The sequence below is a fragment of the Echeneis naucrates genome, chromosome 20, assembly GCF_900963305.1.
Source record: "Echeneis naucrates chromosome 20, fEcheNa1.1, whole genome shotgun sequence".
Taxonomy (NCBI): Eukaryota; Metazoa; Chordata; class Actinopteri; order Carangiformes; family Echeneidae; genus Echeneis; species Echeneis naucrates.
Genome location: NC_042530.1, coordinates 11073842 through 11097660, shown reverse-complemented (window position 1 = coordinate 11097660; position 23819 = coordinate 11073842). Strand labels below are relative to the sequence as shown.

The 23819-nt window shown below is 40.6% G+C and overlaps 1 protein-coding gene across 1 annotated transcript in view; it reads left to right on the top strand.

Moving 5' to 3' along the window:
• The window catches only part of ctnnd2a (catenin (cadherin-associated protein), delta 2a), a 228178-nt gene that overhangs the window by 59119 nt on the left and 145240 nt on the right, over window positions 1-23819 (top strand). Inside the window, exon 3 of the mRNA XM_029528938.1 lies at window positions 19732-19844. Coding sequence (XP_029384798.1) covers window positions 19732-19844 — 113 coding nt within the window. The remainder of the gene's footprint in view (window positions 1-19731; window positions 19845-23819) is intronic.

Sequence of the window (23819 nt, the reverse complement as noted above, 5' to 3'; positions counted from 1 at the left end):
TTTTGCTCACCACATTTTGCAAACAGTGGTTATCTGAGTCACTGAAGCCTTTCTGAAGACTCCAAAAAGTCACAACATTCTCCTGATGTCTCTCTGATCTTGAGGCATGTGTCTGTCAATTGCTGGATGGTTTTTTTGTTTTGCACCACAGACTGTTGAGCGTGAAACGCGTGAGACATCAGCATTTTCAGAAACATTAAAACCTTCCTGTCTGCCACCAAGGTCACATGTCTCTGCCCATGTTGATGTCTGATGGGAGTATTAGCTGAAACGCCTCAACGATGTATGCAGGTTTTTATGCGTTGCAGTGCTGCAACGTTGGATAACTTCTTGAGTAAGAAGGTGCGCTGTTCTTCCTCAGAATGTACTCGGTGATTATGAGCTCACAAAACATTGCCTATGCCCGACCACCAAACAGCAATATTAAATTTGATGTGATATCTCACTCTGGCATTGCATGTAGTCTCTTACTGAAATTTATTTCCTCACAACATCAGCATGCAGGTGCTGAGGTACTCAAGGATTATGTTATATTGGTTTTATTAGCATTATACTTTAGTATTTAACCTTAACATTTTTTTTTTTTTTAAATCACTGAAACAAGAGTAAAAGCTGGGAGATAAAAATCTTTAATGTATGATGCAGGGAGCTGATTTGGATTGGAAACCGTATGGAGCAAGAAGAATACTTGCCACTGGTGGCTGATGCATATTCCTTTGACTGACTCAAACACATGCAAAAGCACTCACTGATTTACCGCCTAATTATATTTTTATATGCTGGGCTTCTATGTGAATGCATGCATATATTTACGCATTTGTGATTGTTTGTTTGCCTTTAATTTGCATACAGATTTTCCCAGCTTTCATTGGAGCTTAACTACCCCCTCTTTCTGCACTATCTCTCCCTCGCTCTTGCTTAACCCTCCTTCTTCTTTTTCCTCCCTCTCCCCCTCTATATTTCTATGTCTACTAAAAAGACATGGCTACAGTGTTGTTCTGACACTCCATGACAGCCTCTCTGTTGCCAATTAGTGTTGGAGTGTACACAGATAACCCACAAGTGAGGCGCTCCACATTAAGGCCAGAAATGTAGGGAACAAATGTGACTGGAGAGGAAGAAAATAAGCCCTGTTATTTTACTCTAGTTGGCTACTTATCTCTGCTTCCTTATGATCAATGAAAAATTAAGCAGTAAAACAGTTGTTTACAATATTTTTCAAGAATCATCACTCTGGGCCCTGAACGGGAATTAATATTGTGTGTATGTAATGCATCACTAGAAGCCTGTCAGTCAAGGGAGGGATGCCATCAACCTTTGAGAAATCAAAGAAATCTGGAGTTATCAAAGCAAAGCGAGAAACGTGTGTGTGTGTGTTCTGCGTTCTGTCTGTGGGAGTGTGTTCACTTCACATGGTGGGAGATTATCTTCATATAGCTGTTGTGAGGCTAGTTTTTGGATCCAGCCCGCAAAAGAAGCAGCAAGTAAAGGCTGGCTGTCGTCTTTGGATCTTGTAAGGCTCCCTTGACTCATTTGCAGTCTGTGCAGGAGTTTGGTGCCCATGCTGGGATCCAGTCCCAGGATCCAGTGAGTGGAGTGCATGTGACTGCAGCCCTCCCATTGGCCAAGCTTGAACGGCTGAGGCATCAAGACCTGAAGCTAAATATGGTATTCTGGTTGGCAACTACAGTGTCGTCTTGGTCAAACATATTAGCATGAGAAAAAAAAAAAAATGAAGTAGATTAAATGATGAAAGAGCTCCAATCCTTCAGGACAGCAACAGGAGCCTGTCCTCCCCTGCCTCCCACCACCACTTCAGAGGCTGCCCCGTCCTTTCCTGCATGCAGGTGCAGGTGAAGTGTTATAATCCAAATTGAATTAATTGATGTACTGTATTTAAAATTATGTTGAGATTTGGTAATGGTTTTGTTCAACCCATTTTGCCCCTGTGGATGGGCCTCCTCTGAAATACGCACCAACAAGCCACAACACTGAAATCATCTGCCGGATGTTGTGCAGGTCCCGCCTGACTCTGCAATACAGCCGATCCATCAAAGCATAAACTCCACAAGATGTCTGACGGTGTCCTCCACTATCTGACAATAATGTGTTAGCAAGAGATCTTGCCCAATTGCTTAGGACCTCCACGGGTTGGACTTGTTTCTTTTAACATACCTCGGTCTCTGCGGAGTTTGGAGACCAAGTCAGCACTTTGAGCTCTTTGACATGTTCAATGAAATTCCTGAACACTTTTTGTAGTGCATCAGTTTAAGCTGCTGAAAGAGGCCAGTGCTATCAGAGGATATTTTTTATTTTATTTTATTTTTTTCTTCCCCCTCCCTTCTCTTCAATAAGGAGTATACTTTGTACTTGCAACAGTGTTAGGGTAGGTACAACATGGCAGGAATGCCAGAACTCAGTGTTTCCGTTTTTCTGACATTCTTCCAGTAGTGTTCGTGCTTGTTCCTTAGATAAAAGCACACACACCCGGCTGTCCCTGTGCTGTAAAGACCAAACTTCTTCCAATTCTCTGTGGGATGCACATGGGTGTGAATGTGTTAAACTTAGATGACTAATGGTTATCGTATTTGTTTTGTCTTCCTAGAGCGATGCATCAATTTGTAATTAGCCAATCTTTCCCCCCTAAACTTCATATTTTAATGCCAAAATATAATCTGGACAGCCAAAGGTTGAATATAGCAGTAATTTTATTACCAGACTATATCTCAGTCTTACACATAAAGACACATTAATAGCTAAACAGTACACCTCACCTGTCTCTCCCTGCATCTTTCCTTTAGTAGCTCTAATGTTGTGTAAAGAAAGTGAGGAGGATTATTTTCCCCTCCTGCAAACGTATGCACCTTTAGTGTCAGTTAAAGTGCTTTGAGTTAAGAAACCTGTCTGTCAAGCTGGTGTAAAGACAGGTGCCATAGTAATGAGATAATCAATGTTCAGTGCACTTCACTTGTCACAACTCTGAATACTGAGTTGATTTGAACCTTGAGTATGTCTTTGTGTATCCTCAGGACCTCATCGGCTCTCTTTTGTTTGCGCATTCATCTGTCCATTGTTAATATCTACATGGAATTATTTTATTAGTTTGCGTAGAACAGAACTTGTCAAATGCCCAAAAAAAAAAAAAAGACAGACTTCCTAGAATAAAATCATTGTTGAGCATCTGAGGATATTTCCCCTTTGCCACACATCCCCTGCATTAGTAACCTTCGGTCTAACTGCCTAACCAGGTGTTCTCATCCGTACAGTGCTATGGCCTCAGAGATGAAGTGGTGTCCGGCTATAACGATGCACACAAAAACTGCCGAATTTACTGCCCTCCTTCCATTTCTGCATCCTTAGCAGTCCTAGCAGGATCAGCTCCACAGACAGCGGCTGTGACACATTTTGGTTCAAGGTTTAATGATCCAGCTTTCTGCTGGGAAGCAGAGAGCTGGTGACTAGAGCCTAAAATTGTAAATATGCCGCCAACGGTAGTCCGACATGTGCAACAGAGACTTGAGAGTTATGTGACACATTTAGTGTGTGCAGCGGTTTCGTCTACTCTATTGCACTGATATATTTTGGTTTATTTCAATATCAAAGCACTAACAGGCGCTGGCTTGCTCGCGTACTTGCCACTTGGCCATAATTGTGTGAAGTAGGAGCAAACTTTGTAGAGAGCTTGTGATTAGCAGCTTCTATTTCACAGCAATATCATTGGAACTTGCAAAGCAGATGGAGCACGAGTTTATTTGCATGCATGAGCTTTTACATTCATGTTGGCATTACATTTTCAAAATGCCAGGTCAAGATCCTGATTGCAGAATCCTTCACAGCTGGTAGAATGAGCAACGCACTCAGAGGAAGGCAGCAGCCATCTTAAAATACTCAGACAGATCGACTTCATAACACTCCAGTAGTTAATCTGAGAAACTACAGCAGTGGATGGTTAATCCATCTATGAGGCAGGTTGGATGGATAAAAGAAAATAATTCAAGCCCAGTGCATTCAGACCTTACAACACCTTAACTATAAGGAGATTATCCATCAATCAGGGATTAATACTATTTCTGATTTATATTCTGGATCATTGGGATTCCCATGAAATTGGCAGTTACACTTAATGAATTATATGCTTTTTTTTTTTTTTTTTTATATGAAATTTATTTGCTTTTTGTACCTCTAAAGAAAATTTGGATTGTTTGTACAACCCATAAAAAAGCCTTTTAACTGCACAGAAGTAGTCGAATTCAGACAGTTGTATAATTTTTCTCACACCCACAACCTGCTTATGATATCACATGGCCTTAAAACATGCCCGTCACAGCCTGCGAGCTAGAACTAACAACAATAAATCTCTTGATATATTTAATTTGTTTGATTTAGAGACGTGTGAGGACAGGGGCAGGCAGTTACAGATTTATGAGAGCCTGCTCACGTGGTGGCAAATGGCAATCTGTTTATTGCTGTGTCCCAGCAGAGAAATAACACCTTTCATAGCAATGAATCATCACTCCTTCCAATTCCCTGAAAACAAGCAGTTAATCTGAGCCCCCCCCCACCCCCATCTTCCGTTTCATAAAAGTTTGAAATTTTCATGGTAATGCTGCTGTTGCAGGCAGACACTGTGTGTGGATAATGTTTCATGTAGGGTTTTAAACTCTGACGTACATATATCAGGTTGATCAATCGTCAGTTTGTTAGATTTTTTTTTTTTTTTTTTTCAGGATAATTTCACAAGGACTAAATGATCTTGTAACTATGTGATATGTAACATCACAAATGCTTTGACTGCAGTTGAAATGAAAGCTAGATCTAACCCCATGCCGCTGTTAGTAAAGGTGGCAAAATAACTCGTCAAATGGATGCTCAAGAGGATTAAACCTTGATATAAGTGACATTTAGGTGGACTAATGCAACTACTGCTGCTGCCTTTAAGTGAAAATGGCCACATAATATTAAACTATGATGACTAGGAGTGCATGTGGTTAACACGCTATCTGTTTGAGTCAGGCGGTATGAAAAAAACAGCAAATGATCAGAGGAAGTGCCAAACCAGCCTGGGTTGTTTTTTTTTTTTTTTTTTTTTTTTTAAAGCTGCTTCCTGCGTATCACAAGCAAAAGTTGTACACAGTACACTGGATGTCTCTGTTTGAATGTGGGCTTGTGTCTTTGTCAATTCTCTTCATATTAAATGGGCCACACATTTGTGCCTTGTTGGAAGTGTGAATGATTTATTTTAATGGTGTGAATGAACTCCAAAGAAAGGAGCTGGCAGCAACGCTTGTTAAGCCATCACAGAAAACTGTGCCGAAGGGCCTGTCTGTGATTTTTATCGTTGTCATGCTTGTCACTTGGGTTTAGGCTTAGGGACTTGCGTACTGTATCTGTCATACACACAGCCACATGCATAAATGCTCACATGTACCTGCACCCAAACGCACTGTACACTTGGTCGAACACACGTGCGCAGTGCAAACTATTAATCCACACTGAAGAAACCAGACAAACGTGCACACTACATACACAAAGATTGCATAGAAGCCAAATCCATTATTCAGGAAGGTCAAAATCTGTCTTTGTTCCATACACATGCCAAAAAAAAGCTTGTCTTTGGCTGCAGCCACCGCTTACGTTGTTTCTTTTCATCTCTTCAAATCCCTTAAAGAGAAGAATGGTTGACTGCTGTCTTTTACTTCTTGACTTCTTAGCTGAATTGGATGCTTTGTTAATTTCATCATTTCAACTGGATCTTATTTTGTGTTTTTTGAAGAAACCCCAAGGTTGTGTGTGTGTGTGAGTGTTTGTGTGTGTGTGTTGGATGAAGCAAGCAGAAGATGTCAGTGTGTGGATATGTTGGCCTGGGTCTGTGTGAGCATGCAAAGGTTTGTTTGCACTTCCACCAACTAATCTATCAAAACAAGTGTTTGTGATTGCCAGTGGATCGATAACCTTTGGGGTTTCTGTGGATTCCCCTGTCACATTGTTTGTTGGAGATAGAGGACAGGAGCAGAAAGAGCTGACAAAGAAGCTACTTGCTAGGTGAATGAGATTTTTTTTATTTATTTTTGTCTTTTTGGGTTTTGCTGAGAATGTTTTTCTTTTTTTTTTTTTTTCCTTTTTTTTCTTCCCCCCCCCCCCCTCCCAGCAGCCCTGCCGCCTTCATATTCATGCCCAGTGCAGCCACAGTCTCTCAGTCCAAACTATACACTGAGCAGCACCTTTGGAACAGAGTGTGTGTCTCCAGTTTAAAAGCAAACTGCCAGTATGTGCTGAGACAAAGCTAAGCTCTTCCACTATCACGTTACTTGCCCAGAATTTCAGAGCAGTTCTATGCAATTCAAAATTGCAGCTTCCTGGTCACGAGCCATTTCTTAAATGTGGAGGCCACTACTGGCCTTAGCTGAGTGAATAAACTCTTTTTCAAGATTTTTTTTCTAATTACACACTTACCATACCATTTATTATATTTTTTCAGTCTGAGAGGTTGCAAAGAGCTTGTGCTGTAACAATAATCAAAGACAAATTACCAAGTATTTCTGAGTGCTTATTTAAAATGCATACTAAAATGCAGTACATTAGCTCAACAAGACACCAAATGGAGCCAGCTGTTGTGTTTTTCTGCCAACATGCATAGCACAGCAGATTCATCAGTGAAGTTGGGTGAACAATTTGCCATTAGAACATTGATGCATTGGCTGAGCTGATGCTGCCAACTGAGAACACCCGAGTTTGTAGATACCTTGCAGACATCTGGTGCAAGGAGGCCGTGTGTGACCATTCCCACCCATTTCCCCACAAACATAGGCGCACAGGCCCATGGAGCTACAATGGCATTTAGACAGTGACATTTTCCAAGTGACATTTTGTCTGTGGCCAAACCCCATCGTCAGTGAGTGAGAATCCAATCATGCTATCATCTACACTGTCTTAGAGCCAGCAGTTCCCCATGTAACCGACATTGCAGACAGTAAATGTGAACAAACGCAGCAAAAATGTTTTTCCTCTCATTGGCTGCCATTTAAATCACTTTTTATGATATAAACCCCTTCACATTAATGACAGATAATATATAGATGAATGTGCAGCATTTTGCATGTAAAAATCAATTTTTAGTGCCAATGTGCAAATCGGCTGTGAGAAAATGTGGCCTTCCCAACTCTTTCCAGGGTTATTTGAAGGAAGTGTTTGTCTCGTATTCCTACAATGGCAACACTGTGCAACAATAACTGATATTATTATGGAAATGTTTATGATCAACCTGCTGCCTTCCAGCACAAAACAAACTCGGTGTAAGCAGGAGAAAACAGATTTTAGCAAAAATGTTAGTCTGGGTTGGAGGACTTAACATGCCTTGAATATCTGCTAAATTTCCTCTAAAACTAACCATCTTTATGCATGCTACAGCTTCACTGGTCACCAAAACATTGTTAGTACAGAGTTTCCATTAGTGCAGCCTCTAACACTTTGTCAGGCAGTGCAGACTACAAGCCAACTGACAACCTTACAAATTAAAGGTAACTAACAAACTACTACTACATCTTATATATGCTGTTTCACATTTCAGTCAAGTAGAAGCTGCAGTTATGGGTGGGTCTGGTGGAAAAGGATGGAAAAGTCTTCAACTGACTCATCTAAGATTTCCTAAAGTTTTGATGTTCTCAAAAAAATATTTTTTCCTCTTCACGCTATTAAGTTTTAGTCATAAAAAGGTTTTTTTTTTTTTTTTTAGGTCCTGACTTTGGATTTTTTTTTTTCTCTCTGATCCTGATCGGATTAAAGAATGTCATGATTAAAAAGGAATATCAGGCTGTCAGACTGAGAGGCTAACTTGGAGAAAGTGGAAGGCTTTTTTTTTTTTTTTTTGGTCCCTCACTGTTGACATTCATTCACTCTACCAATAACTGTTGTCTCAATAAATGTCAAACATATAAAAGTGTTATTTTTAATCAGTCATTGCTATATAATCAATCCTGACTCTAGCAGAATGGACTCACTTCATAATAAGAATGTTTTCATACATTCCAGGCAAATAAAAAAAGAAATGCTTCATATAATCCAATTTATTTGTAACTAGACAATAATATTTTGTACTTTCACACTGCTGCGTTTTTAACAACAAAAGATGTGTTCTTATTCTTATTGCATATTGGTGTCTGTCCATCCATCCATCTTTGACAGCTTTTCCGTTTCTGGGTCGTTGGGGTTGCTGGAGCCAATCCCAGCTCCCATTGAGTGAGGGTGGGGTGCACCCTGGATAGGTCACCAGTCCATCACAGGGCCAACACACAGAGACCAACAACCACTCACACTCGCTCTGACTATTTGTAGTCACCAATTACCTCAAACACACATCTTTGGACGGTGGGAAACTGGACTACCCGGAGGAATGTTTGTGTATGTGTGGGTGGCCAAATACATAGTGTTTTATCAAGGGACTAAAATATGTTGTTTTAAGTCTGCTTACCTATATGGTTACTGTTGAATTGGCCATTAAACAAAGAGCAAGAGAGAAGAAGAATGAGAGTGTGAACTGTGTAGAATAACTCCCTTATATAACGCACACTAATTAGACAATTCATCACAAGTTACATTCGGTAGAAGTTCTACAAAGTGTTCATACAGGAAGTGTTGGAGGTTGGCTTGCAGACCACATATGAAGGCTGGGGTTTGGGCGACTGACAGTTACTCTGCATTGTTAATCACAAAGGACTTAATCAATGTTTCACTTCAACAACAGCTTTACAAGCCTTCCATCAAACATGCACCAGTGAGCGCACGCAGACGTGTAGGAGATGGGCCCGAACGAACGCTTCACCCCCGGGGCTTTTCAAAACGGCTCAAGACATGCCTTTTTTGAGGTTTTCTAAGTGAACAACAGGTGCGCACAGCTAAGGCAGTAAACACATATTTGGTGTGACAGCACTGCAATAAATTCAGCAAAGTATCTACTTACTTATATAAAGTATTGTTTTGGGGTTATTCTAATCTGAAAATAGAAACCATTTCCTTTTATTTGTAAATGGTTCCGTCTTCTTCTCTTCTCCGCTATTCCCTTTCATTTTGTTATGAGCTTATGTAACTTTGACAGACCAAAGCTATGCAGGCCAAAATTAGGACCAAGAGAGCTGTGTTGTGTCTGTATGTATGTCTAACCAGGCTGACATCCCACTTAGTTTGTTTTGTATCCAAACTGCTATTTTCAAACTGTTTTCTATTTGCAGCATGAGCCCAAATTCACGTGCACACACTCACACGCACACACACACGCACACACACACACACACACACAAAAGGAAACAGAAGGAGACATGCTGGAACAAGAAAGAGAGAGCGTGACAGTGATGGAGTGAACAGAGTGAAATTGGAGACTGAGATGATTTTATTTTGCTCACTGAGCTCTTAAATAATTTAATGAGGGAAAGATCTGTATAGCTGTTTGTGTGTTGAATATTTATAATGCATATAAAATTGTTATAGGCAGGCTGTTGGGAGGCATATGTCTCAGGTTTGTGGAATTTTTCAAAGGAGCATTTGAATCCAAAATTCAAATAGATACAGCTGCTGCTTCTGGTCATCACTCGTGATTTATTAGCACAGCATCAGGACCGAAGTTTGGAGATTTTACAGAGAAAAATGCAGAAAATATTTTCAGTATTCCTCAACTAGTGACAATTAGCCACAGCAAGTTTTGCTTTTGCTGCCTTTGAAGCTGTTTTTCTGAATTCCTCCTTGCCTGGGCCAGAGATCTTTTAATCTTGGGCTCACGTTTATCATATCACAAAGAACTCTGAGGTCTCACAATGAACTAAAATACTCCAGAGCACATTTTACCAAAATCACAAATTTATTCACCCGTTGACTTTTATAAATATAAAAAATTACACATTCAAATATTTCAAACCCGTCTGCAAATGTTTGGCCCATTTCATACAGAAAACTGACATAAATTACAAAAAAAGAAAAAGTTGCAGTTATGGTATAAGCTACTTTGAAAAGTATAGGCTTTAACAATTTTTTGCCAGAGTAGCTGTCAGCTGCACTCCCAATGTTGAAGTCACAAAAGTTAGATGGTTATAATTTGCTCTGAAGTTCTGAAAGAATATGACTCAGCCAATCTTTGAATAAGAGAAAAGACTTCTCCACATATATCTGCGTGTACAATCAAATTTGTCCACCCCCAAAACAGAATTGACAGCCTCTATGATTTGAGCTAATTTAGTGTCTATGTACGTCATCGACTCCCTCCCCCTTTAAAGACAACACAGAGAACTCGCTGTACTCACTGCTCTCATTACCAGTGACATAAACTGTTAACTTGAGGAATAAGATGCGAGTTTGTCTTGGAGTGTGCTCTTTAATGTTTGTTCTACTTGCAAAAGCCTGTCATCCAAAAGCGTTAAAAATAATTCAAAGCTGAAATCGGACAGTTGCTTTTTTAAGTGTGGCTGCTGTCACTGGCTTAAGGATCCTTTAGTCACAGGTTATTGTTGGACTAAATGTCTCTCCTAATGATTAAATTTGTATAATTTTCACCCTCGCCAAACATCTTTTGGTGAAGCTGTCTTCAAATATTACGTCAATTTCTTTGGATGCTTTAAATATTTTTGAAAGCTGGATTTTTAGTTTTACTGTCTGCTTTCAGCAACTTACTCTTCAATTTAGTTCACAGGAGACTTTATTAGAAATATAGCATGGAATTCTAATTTTAATTCATGTTATTTTCTACTGCCTGTGAATTCTCCAATTATTATGATTATTATGATTTGTGGTTGTAATTGTAGTGGTATTGTAGGTATGTGTGTACATATTTTATTCTATTTGTTTTTTATGAATCATAGATCTTTCAGGGGAAGCCTTAACTTGCTATGATTACGGACGTGCCGTCCATTGCTTTAGAGTCGTACCCATAATCACATTAAAATCCATCCCTCAGGTATTGCTGCTAATGTAAATTGCATTTGGTTAGACACAGGTTGATGTGGAAAGTGCCAGTCATCATTGTGATAGGAAGGACTTGTATTCCCGTGCTACAGCAGCAATGAATCTTGTCTGATTGGTGTTAATAAGGAAAGTATGCAGAATGCAGAATGAGCCCAGACTGATCTGTGTAATACTTCTTTGTCTAGAACTAGTCATGTTCCTGTGCCAGATGGCAAGAGCACCTGTGTACACACCTACACACAGATGTACACACTTTCCATATATTCCTCACATTACCATTAACCCTCGCCAAGGACATAATCTAGCATCAGATCTCAATGGATAGCTCCTCTTTATTACAACTCGTAGGACATTTCTTGATGAAATGATCGGTTACTCAAACTGTCAGTGGTAAGCATTCATCTTCATTTGGACATTTATCTCACACTATACCTGCTGGAGTCATTTGACCTCACACTCTAATAGAATGCTATGTTTCCAGATGTTATGTGAATCACAATTAATGATATGATGATGGCCTGTAGAAGACAAAAAAAAAAACTTGTGTGTTGAACATCCATCTACCCCACCTTGCCTCTTAGGTTGACTTTATTCTGTGTCACCGCACTTTCTTGCTCCTGTCCAAGTACCACAAAGTTGTTTTTATGAAGTTGCTGTTACCGCATATCTCAGTAATCATTTGTGAGCCTGCAGTGCAAGCACACCCCCTGAAAATAAGAAAGGAGCGAACAAAAACCTTAAGCATGATCCATGGGGGTCAATGAATGGGAATCATCCCTCAAGCAAAATGTAGTCAAAATAAAGTGCATTCACATCAAAAAACTGTCCTGCGTTGACGTCTACAGATACCTGCAGTGCTGCTTCTCCCAAACTATGAAATATAAGCACGAGATCATGCCCCATGCCATGCAACAGTATAAACCCCAGTGTTTGGACATACAATAACTACGTTGTTTGAGGAGACAAAGTCATTCTGGTGCTCAGGCCAAAAGCCACCTCTTCTTTTTTTCCTCTTTTTCTTATCCCCTTTTTGATGCGAACACACAGAGATGCAGAGGCAGCGGATCGGATATCCCTCCCTCGGCCATCATATCATGTGACTTTCATCAACAGAGACATCAAAGCCTATTCTGTCGTTTTTGTTTTTTTTTTTTTTTTGCCCTGCTCTCTCCCCCTCCGCTCTCTTTCCTGTGCTCCGGTGCTCATTCCTTCCCATTCTGCCCTGAATCATGGTTGATTTTTATTTTTTTTTTTTAACTTATTAAAGTGACAGACAAGAGGAAAGGAAGAAGAAAGATGGGCATAAGTGAATCTAAGCTAAATTCAAACCATGCCTTGATTACAGGAGCCACAGCTGCTTTTTTTTTTTTTTTTAAATTGGGGGGGTGATTGCTACTGTGTGGGGAATTTTAATATGCAACAGGAGTGACGGAGGAGAGGAGACTGACCTTTTTACCAGCTCTCATTCACACTCCTCTTAGCTGATTGAGGAAGTGGGGGGGAAAGAATGAAAGAGGGAGCGACAACGTTACTTCTCAGCTAGAAGGTCATAGCGCTATTTGATAGTCTTTTGTCTCCCATCCAAAAACAGCACTGTTAATAGCTTCCCATAGGCCACTTAATAATGATCGGTCCTTATCTCTCGGCGCACAGTCACACAGAGACAACACACTTTCTTTATGTGGCTAAGCGGGTACATTTAGCTTTAACCAAAGAAGACCTACATTGATGTTAGTTCTTACACTAACAGCAGTGAAACAAAATATGGCTGTGGCTGCTGTTCATCCCATTTAAAGCTTTTCTGAGCCACCTTTGTGTTATCCTGCATTCTGTTCCAACTCCATATTTATTTCTTTGGAATATTGCATGTGGTCTTTGGATAACCCCTCCAAACAGAATCTGCTGGAAATAGATTATACTTATTGAGTTGTGTTATTCCAACATAACATAAAGAAGAGTCAAACAAACAAGCAAAACAAAACAAAAAAAACTAGAGCACTTCGTAAGGCTGAATGCTGGTCTCCTCTCTCCCTGTATGTAGTTATGTTTTTGTTTGGAAGGAGGTCGGCTCAAGGGGGTTATTTATTGGATAATGTTATGCTCTCTGGATCCCAGTAGGGGAATGTAGTTTTCTATTGCCCTCCTTCACAGGGAGGTCAGTTGTGACCTGCTGTAGCTGGAGCCGTTGGGGTTTAATTCCTTGCTGAAGGACACCATAGAAAATACATGCACATGTGTACTGTTGTGGTACAACTTCCACTGGGCACCATTTCTTGGGGCCTGGTAGTTCGTTGGTGATTGGCTATCAAAAACTGACTAAACTATTAATGTGAAAAATGTTAATGATAGCTTCATATCAAAGTTAACCTCAGGGCACCATAAAATAGTCTCATAAAATATTATTTATTGGGATCTGTTATTATAATCAATTTAGCAACTACAGCCAAATTACCATATTAAAGTAAAAGGATTCAGAGTTCTGCAGAGTTTGGCAATGTTCATTCTTGTGCAACATCAAATAAACCAACGTTTGTGTTTAAGAGCATTTATGAGGAAGTAGCAAACATACACACCTACTATTCTAAAATGGGCTATATATACATGTATAAGTATGCTTGTGTGTGTCTGACAGTGACCAAATGGCAGACGATGAAACTATGAACAAGATGGCTTCTGGGGCCACATGTTTCATGTCGTTTAAGGCCAGCTGAGTGCCAAGGGGAAAAAAGGGGGGAGGCTTAGTTGCATGCAGGGCAAGTGATGTGCTAAAGCACGTGTGAACATACAACAATCAACAGCAACTCCTAGTATGGCTAACCAACAACCTAAACGCATACAACAGAGAAAGTAACAAATCTGCACTTGTGTGTACAAGGGTCAACAGTCCTGTCCTTAGCTCTGTTGGTTTTGTTGGCTCAGTGACCTTTACCCATTTCTTGGACAAAAAGCTGTCCTTCCTGCTTTGTCCAGGTCTGAGTGGTTGAATCCCTCATTGATTGCTTTGCTGGTGTTGCAGTTAAGTTAGCAGCTGATGCTAACTTGAGGCTCGTTGCTTGGGTCAAGACTGCTGGCATTCAGCCATTCTTAGGAATCTTGGGCAGGAACGTTATGCTACCATAGGAATAGTGAAGAGCTGCTAAGGAGTTCAGGGCCAACCTCAGAGTTAGGACAGCTAATCCAAGGGAGGCCCCAGGAGATCCAGGAACCAAGTGAGAGGTGCTCAGGAGGGCCTGAGGGAAACAAAAGCCTCGGGAGAAGAGAGGAGGACAGAAGTTTTTGTTGACGTGGGTCACATGTCCTACAGTGACCAATAGCAGCTGGACTTAGTTTGTGGTTGTCTTCTCACATAGGTGAGAAAAGATGACTGTTGTGGGAGAGCTGAGGTCAGATGACCCTCCTTTGTCTGTGAAGCAAAGGGTCATTCGTCTCGTCTTTTTCTTGAATGGACTGTCGCCAAACAATACACAAGTGCACAAACATACCTGTAGGTCTTCAAGTTGGCATGAACAATGAGTTTGTAAGTACACTACACCGCAATGTGCACATGTGGGAGTCACAGCTCATTTCCTCCATTTCTTTCTCTGGTTTAAATTTGCAGCTGTGTTGTTAGTATCACAGAAAGGGAGAGTTGAAGAAGCACAGAGCTGTAACATTGTTTTTGTTGCTGTGCAGCTGTCTAATTACCATTTATTTCCCACTGAAATGTTCTTAAAAATGAAATGGGCAAATTAATGGTGAGGCTAAACTGAAAAGGAGGTGAGTCAAGTAAATCAGAAGAAGACTGATCAGTGTTCTCTGGGTGTTAGTACAGCGGCATCCAATGTTGAGTTTGACATCTACACACCACCGCAAGACACTTTCTGACCAAACCATTGGAAGATAAAGACCAAAAGCTGTCTCTGCCAGTATGTCAACACACTTATCTCAAAACAAAGTTTGTTCAGGTCCCACCAATGCTGGGTATAGGTATAAGATGATGATGAAATAAATGTATTTGGTGCAAATATGTGCATAAAACAATTTCTGGTACTGAGCCTATGTTACTGAATGATCACTGTTGGCATTGATTGTTTTCTATGTTAGGTCTGTCAGTATTCCACACAGAGTACATTACGCCTATATTTAGGTACAGCATACTTTTGATTCTCTCCTAGAAACACCCACTCCCAGCCCCCCCCCCCCTCTTTTTTTTTTTTTTTTTTTTTTTTTTTTGGGGGGGGGGGGGGCAGGAGAGACTGAAAGTACATACGCATTCACCTCTGTGAAAGCGCTGCAGGTATGTGAAAAGGGCAGGGAGTGTGTGTGGGAGGAGTCAGGACCTAATTTATAATCCTGAGGGGTGGATGGAGTTCTACAGTTGCCATAGAGACCTTTGTGGCTGAATGCGGCTGCTGCTTTTTGTCTCCTGCTCCTTCCTGAGAGGCAGCCAGTAGACATGCGCGCACCACGGCACATGCACTACATAGTGGAGTCATACACTTTGTGCATTTTGATAGAAACGCAAGCGAAGCACAAAGAGCGCCATCCGAAACTCCCAACTCATCACTTTTTGGATCTGCTGGACTGTGGTCCATGCACGCATCAAGGTAACCCTGCATACAAGACTGATTATTTTTAATTACTCTGAAACTAGGAAAATGATGAGAATAGCTGCTTTCATCCCTCCTATCCTTTGACTGACTGATGTAGGAGAGATTGGACTGGGAAGTTTATGTAGTGATTGTAGCCGTGCAGAGACAGCTTGGTTGCATTCCGCAGGGGGGGAAAAAGATAATGCTTGTGTTGAAGTTTAAATCTCTGTGAATAAACTTCAAGATTTCTTGCCCAAATAATGTTTTTAGCCTCTGTGTAGTTTAACCATCGCTTTTATATTTCTATTTTTCTCTTCTTAGTCTTCCCCTTCATTTTGACACCTCAGCTTCTTTTTATATTCATTGAGATTATGTGAAAGCAAAAAAAAAAAAAAAACACCCCACCTTAATTACTTTGTTGAGGAAGTATTTTCTTGCATTGCCACTGTACAAGCCACTAACTTTCCATTTTTAGGTTCTAATTTGAATTTTCTGTGCTAAAAATTAATTTGACAATAATAAGCACCAGCTTCTATGGGAGATGTTCTGACTATAAATTGCTAACATTTGTTTCACTTCTCCATTATGATCTTACAAAATTTAGCCAACTGTTCTTTTGCTGTTCCAGCAACCCTATCTATCTGAATTTACTGCTGCTCACAGTCCAGCAGTGTGAGAAAAGGATGGACACATAGGAAAGTGTCAGGTCTGACAACGGTGCTTCTCTTCTTCCTTTCTCTTTCTCTGTTTGAATCCAACCACTCAAGGCAAATGCTGTTTAATGGAGTCTGGTTGGGCTTGAGAAGGAAGCTTTGCCTTGCCACTAATGCGAAGTGTTCCCTCACGGTGGGATTTGTTTTGTCTTGGTGTAGATTGCCGTCTATGAAAAGCACCTTGAGTGGACTTCTGTTGGTGTTGTTGGTAATGTATGTGTTACCAACTGACTAGACTTGCTTGCAAGCTTTTAGGGCCTTGTAGTTGCAGAGGATATAAACACACAGAGGTGTTTAACTGTTAGTTAAACTCATGTCTGGTAGAAATGCTAATACTAACCCTTGGCCACTTTGTGAACACACTTGTATAAAAGCCTTTGTCAGTAGCAGGTAATCTATAGAGACATAATTTATTGTTAGGCACCAACACCGTAGCTCCTCCTAAGGGAATGGGATTGAATGAAGGAAAGGTGTGACAAAGGTTTATGCATAATTTAACAAATTTCACCCTGATGTAGACCTGAGCTAACAGGTTTTCCATCTGTTTTGGCATTTAGGCATTTACCATACCTTAGAAGGCATTTAAGGGACTTTACTGGTGAGGCATTATACATCATCAATTAGCATAATGGGTGCAGGGATTTGCATTTTTACACCTTGAGGATTTAAAACAGTTGCAGCCATAACAAAAACAAGGTGAACAAGGAGTCTGCAGTGCGAACTGAGCAGGCTTTTGTAAATGAGGCAGCTCTCTGTAAAGCAAAGCTGTAATTTAAAATTACACGTCCAGGGGGTTTAATGGACCCCGTACAAATTTTCTGAGCCTCACCTGACTTTGCAAACCATGAAGGTGTCCGAACTAGCGTAGTTTGCTGTGCACATGTACACACAGAAATGAAAAATCCCAAAAGGATTCTGGAGCAACGAATGAAGGGAAGCAAGGAGAGTGAATGAACACAAGATTAAAAGATAGATAGATCAATGCATAATCATTCCGGAAGCTAATGGTATGAGTTATTTCTTATTAACAATATCTATGTGAACTTACACCATATGAGTGTACCAAACAATATGTGGTGATGCATCACAGATAAAGGGATTTCCCCAAGTGACATCAGTTCTATTAGCACTACATATGTATTTGTTGGGGAGTTACTTTGGGCACTTAAAGTGCTTATTTACTGGTGTATGTGTTGTTGTTAAAGAGAGAGAGCACATAAATGTATATTTGGGAGAGAGGGAATGAGTGTGCATTGTTAGGAGTAAATGGTAGCTGTTGGCGTGTGTGAATAAGAGGAGATGAATTGCATTGTGCTCTGTTGTGTTTGGGGACGAGAGGGGATTGAGGTTGGAGACTTGAGATAGACTGGGGATCAGCTCATTCAGAGCTTCAAATGGCTTTGAGAAAACCAATCAAACCAGCATACTCTCTTTACATCTCGCTTGCGCACTCTTTCTTGGACCCTCATACGCATGCACTCGCTACACAATACCTTCTGAGGGATGGAATTCACTCCACTATTGATTTGCTCCCATGCGGTAACACATACACATACATGCACATACTTATGCATGCTGACTTCTGGTTTGAAATCTCATCTCTCTGGTTCATTATAACTGTCAGTAATCCACTTAAGTTGCTAATGCATCAGCACACACACGTACGCACACAAACAGGGCTGGGTTCAGAAGGGTGCATTCAGGGGTAGAGAGAGCGACAGGCTCATACTCACACCTCCCCCAGAGTTGCCATCTATGCAGCCTTAAAGGAAGCAGCTCACAGTTAAAGCCATGCCAGCACAGCAAGTGTTGGCATGGCTTTAACTGTGAACATGCAACTTGCCAGACTATAGCCAAACACAAAAGACTGTGTGTGGACTGATAGCAGTCCAGGTTTGGGGGGAAAAAAAAAATCTACATTTTTATTAAAACCAATTTGAATAATAATATTCCCGTGAGTTTTAGTGCTTATCACATAACTGTACAGCAGTTCGTAACACAATAAGAGGGAATTTACAACTCTGAAAAGTTTTCACACCCATGGTCATGTTTCCTTGCAGGGTAAACAATGGAATTGGATTTGCATTGCAGAGTGATCTGAGCTATTGTTGATTTATTGATTTTCAGTACATTCAAGCAGCTTTTTGGAGCTCTTTCTCAGGATCTGCACTTTTAGAAGATACACACACATGTTCTCCAAACCCGGTGTGTGTGCGTGTGTGGTCTCCTGCTTCTTCTTCCTATTGCTCCATAAGGTTAATGGTAACAGCTGTTACATGCAATGTTGCTTTTAAGGATATCAGGGCCACATGATATGTTAGGAGGATTTGTACTTGTCTATGACGGCAAAAGCCATCACAGCAGGGCGTCCATCAGTTGTCATGGTGATGGCCACTTCCGGTTTCCGATGCCGTGTAAGGGGCGTCCCCATACTTTTTTACCTCCGCCCTTCATTAGGAGTCACATCCTCAGCTGTTAGATCAGAACGAACGTGGCTCCAAACCAGGTTTCCCTGACATCAGATCTGTGTAGCAAAACGGGCACAAAGCATGATGGTGCTCAATGTATCGATGTAAGTTTTCTTCACTCTTTTTGACCACTGAAGAAACTAAAAATGACAGAAGCCACCCGGAAACCATTGATATTGCGAAATAGATAAAACATCATCCCCATGAGTTTTATATTGTCTCAGGCAGATTTCACCGATTTAAAAAGTCCCAATTTAATGAGAAGTAGTTGGTCCAACAGTAATCCAGCCCCTCAGCCCCTGTTTGTGGTGGGCTCACATGTGAAACATCAGACAGAATATGTAACCTGTTGTGGCCTCAGATCCAAACTCATATGAGGAAGCTGTCGAGACCACAATCAGGCATAATGGGACAGTTTGTGTGGCTAATATCTTTTATTATTATTGTTGACGGGCTCATTATGTCTTTTTCTATTAAAAAAAAAAAAAAAACCAAACAAAACATGAACAACTTTAAAATATAAAGAAATCTTTGTTGAATCCAACAGGAAAACCTATCTGAAAATAAGAAAAGAATTTCATAAACATCTTTTGTTAGACAGAGTTACAGTCTGTGACCCAGTTTGAGGAGTGATTGAACTCCTGCCCTGACACGGTGGATGGGATTAAAGGGCTTGAACGCTTTCAACCAGTCTCACCCTGTCTGACGCCTTCTCGACCTGTCAATCACATTCGTTTTATTGATGACAGTTTATTTGACTGTCGCGCAGCTGTCTTTCAGCTCTAAGCTGTTTCCCTGACCTGTAGCTGATGATGTTTCACTTCCCCCACAAGTAGTCTTCAGTCCAGCTTATTATTCACAAAAAATAAAGACTGGTTCGATGCTGCTGAGTGGTTTTAAAAGGCTAATATCTAATGTTTAAAAAGAATATAATGTTTAATATCCCCGTTGTCCTCTCACTAATGATCAGTCAAATGTTAAAGAAAAACTCCTTTAACACTTTTTTTTTTTTTTTTTTTAAACTCGGTCTCCCAGGAGCTTCAGTTTGAACGCCTGACCAGGGAACTTGAGGCTGAGCGTCAGATTGTTGCCACCCAGCTTGAGAGATGCAAATTGGGATCAGAAGCAGGAAGCATGAGCAGCATCAGGTAACATCCAAACTCTTTCTCTCTCTCTCTCTCCCTCTGTGATGTTTTTTTTTTTTTTTTTTTTTTTTTTTTTTAAAACGTGTGTACATTTAGAGCATGATGGAAGAGGTTCTGTGTTCTTGATGACACTAAGACTGACTGCACCATTATACACGTTAACTCCGCACACATGCACACAAATGCACCCAGGGTGTTTTCTCCTCAGATCTGTGGAGTGATGTTAGTGGAAAAGAACAATGTTTCCCCTGCTCTGGAGTACATTTATCAGCAGGATGGATTGGGACAACACTGAAGCTGCAGACAAAAACGCACACCCAGATAAATATACACACACATGGTTTTAAAACATTGCCAAGCTTGTGGAAACTTTACCACATTCTATACAAACAGATGAATGACAATTGTTAATGTTAAGAGGAGAATGACACACTTCACAAATGCAGAAGTGAGCTCACTCTCAAATACTGAGCTGATAGACTGAACACTAATAGGCCATGACATTTGCGGAGTGTTTGATATCACAAATTCAGCAGCACTGACATTGGCAGTGTTGCTGAGGGTAATGCACACCTCCACCCGCACATACAGTGCACATGGTCACAAATTGTCCTTTGTTTTGCAACTCAAAATGAGATCAAGCTGTAGTGTCGCACTTCCTGTAGCCCCTCTCCTCATATTACAGTATTAATTAGGGATATTAGCCATAACCGTGAAACCCTTCAGAATACTTCAATATGTTCTCCAATTATTAAGTCTGACCTTTCTGCTGCGAAAAGCATTTTCAGAGGAGGGAAAGAGAGCTCTCAACAGAAAGAGGGAGTAAAGATGAAGGAAGGATGTCTTGTGACAAGCATGCAAATTTAGCATTTTATGTTAACAGCTCAAACCTTGAACTTATCATCCAAAATGACTGTTTCCTCACTTTTTCTCTGCTAGTGTATTTACATGCACAAAGATATTGTAATGGTTTTGGGAGAATCCTGGTTATGTTTTGTGCCGAAAAAACAGCTTATCCCAGTGTTTGATAGATATGACCATATCCAGATTTTGAAAAACGTGGGCATACTTCCTGGAATTCTTAGAAACTGAGCTACTTTGGCATATAAAGGCTTTATCCAGATTTCTGAGCCTAGAGATGGAAAAGTTTTAAATGTAGATGGGGTGAAAACCAGCCTACTAATTGCACATGATAATACTCAGACTTTGCCTCCCCTTTCATTAAAATCCAGTGGTGATGAGATATTTACAGTGTAGCAGTTTGAGATTTTTTTTTTTTCTGTGTGTACGTGTTTGCATGCCTACATTTGCATGCATGTATGTTTCGGTGTTCAAACCATGTCGAAGAGTCAAGTTCATAAAAATTCAGCAGCCCTCCGGCTCCCTCGGGCAGATGTGTTTACTGCAGTATGTTTATGTTTTCAATAATCCCTGTGCAAATCCCACCATGAAACACTGACATGCTTACACAAAATGACATAGGTCTGAATATATTATTCATAAATTAATTAAGCAAACACAGCTAAGGCAGCTAAGAAAGGAACAAACCAAGACTCATCCATCTTGATTAGCCTACAACTACTTAAATATTCACTCACAGAAGTTTTGTCTTTTCATAGATCTTTGACCCAAAGAAGATCTTGATCTTCCACTTAAACCAAACACATAGCCTGTAACTTTCAAGTCTTCATGTGCTACCCTGCAGCACGCTGGTGCAAGTATCTGCTTGTGCCTATGCTGCCAATAGTGTCTCTGCTGTCTGTTACATCATCTTATGATTATCACATCAGCTAGAGAGGATTGTCTTAGCTAATATTTATCTGCTGACAGCTCACTTTGTGGCACCAAGTCCACATCCATTCCTCTGTGCGTTCTAATTTGCCAATGCTAACTGAAAGGTGTGATGTGCATTTGTTTATGCATATTTTTTTACTTTTTAATACTTTATGATTAACATATTTGGTGCAGTCTATTTTTTCCTTTTTTTTTTAAATCAAGGTCTAAGTATAGATAGTGCAATATAACTGTGAATGATCAGAGACGGTCTGATGCTATTCAAAGAGACAGGACTAACCTTTCCCATGGTCTCCAACATCACCACTCATTTTCCTCTCCTTCATCAGGGTCTCGGTGACAGGCAGCAGCTAAATATAGAGTGCAGTGGCTGGCTCTGAGTGAATAGGTGTAGTAATCAAAATGTAGAAAAGCAGATGCCATACTTGGATTGGAATGACAATGTATATCGCATGCTCTATTTTGACATTTCATATAAAAAAAAACAACTAACATTATCCTTTAATGGTTGTATTTCTCCTTACATGACAATTCATATTCTCACAGACAGGGTTTCCTGTGGGCTCAAAGCGCAGGCCAGCATGTTAATGCAGCAGTGGGTCTATTACTCTGTTAGAAGCCTGTCAGAGTGGAAGTGAACTCAAGCGCACATGCCACCTGCTACCCTGTAGTTTTGTGTGTGTGTCTGTGTTCATTATTCCAAATGTACGTGATCTTGTTCCCCCTCTTGGTTTGTGGATATGTATTGCACATGGTCAGAATGAGCACTACGTTTGTGTTTGCTATCGGGGTATGCTGTGGGTAGCCGCTGTGTGCCTGCATGTCCTTAGTTGAGTTCTGCTCGATAAAGCAATTCAGGCATCTCCATGGACGACTTCTCAGAGCTGAGGACCCTAAAAAAATACTTGACTGTGGTGCAGAAACCCAGGGCATTACTGGCTAACATCTGTTCACACTGTGAACTGCTGGCATGCCACACAACACGTTACAAGGAGGAAACACACACGGGCACAAACACACACCCTCGTGCAAACATGTTTACTCCAAACACCATGCCGAGACTAATTTATCATTTTTCTAGCATCATCGTGGTAAGTGGCAACCAGTGGGAAAGGTTTGCTCTTGCTGTCTTTTCTGCCTGACTGGCTGTGCAGTTTAAGCTTTCAGTGCTCCTTTAAAGTGGTAAACTGCTGAATTTATGGTCGAAGGATTTCATTCATTCATTCATCTTCTGCTGCTTATCCATTTCCGGGTTGCAGGGGGTGCAGCTCACATTGGGCGAGACAGGAATACAACCCTGGACAGGCCGCCGGTCCATCGCAGGACCAACACACAGAGACAGACAGAGATGAACAAACACTAATACAACAAAATTCTCTATTTTAACAGCAAATGATACTAAATGGGTAATAACATAGCACAATAATCTACTTGTATGCAGATTAACATAATTTTAAAGAAATCTAAGATAATTTAATATATATTGAAGTAAACTGTTCATAAAAACCAAATGCGTCTCTGTTTCACATACTGGCACAGAAGTTATTTGTTGGGGCAATTTTTCACAGTGACAGAGGAAAGTTAATGGCGGGAGAGACGGGGAGAGAGCAGAAGCAGGCTTGAAGACTTGCAGCCTAGCCTGGGATGGCTTTGAACCTGGGCTTCTGTGCACAGGATCAAGCCCTTAATGGTACCGAGCGATTTACTGAGGTGCCCCTGAACTTAAATCTTGCCAGACTGCTTCTGCAGCCCACTGAGATATAAGGCAGATAAATGATAGTTTATGGACAGATTCAGATCATTAGGTCCCCCTGGCCATTGTCCGCCTTGCAATGACCTTGTTGAGTATTTTAGGAAACTTTATGTGCACGAACTTGTTTGGAAAATAAATAGAATTAGGTAGCTGCTAAGATAATCATGACTCAGGGCAGGAGATTATCAGCGCTGCACATGAGATGTCTGGCAAACTCATGGATTCACTAGCTAAAATTAATTATGCAGTCATCATAATCCACTGACTACAAAGAACAAAGTAGAGGCTTGATGTCTAATGGCGAAGGTATTAAGGCGAAAGTATTAATGTTGTTAAGATATTCTAAATGATGAATTGTGGACATTATTGCAATCATTTATACTTCATAGCAAATAATGGAGAGTGAGAAAGAGAGCTAATGTGTTGTAAAA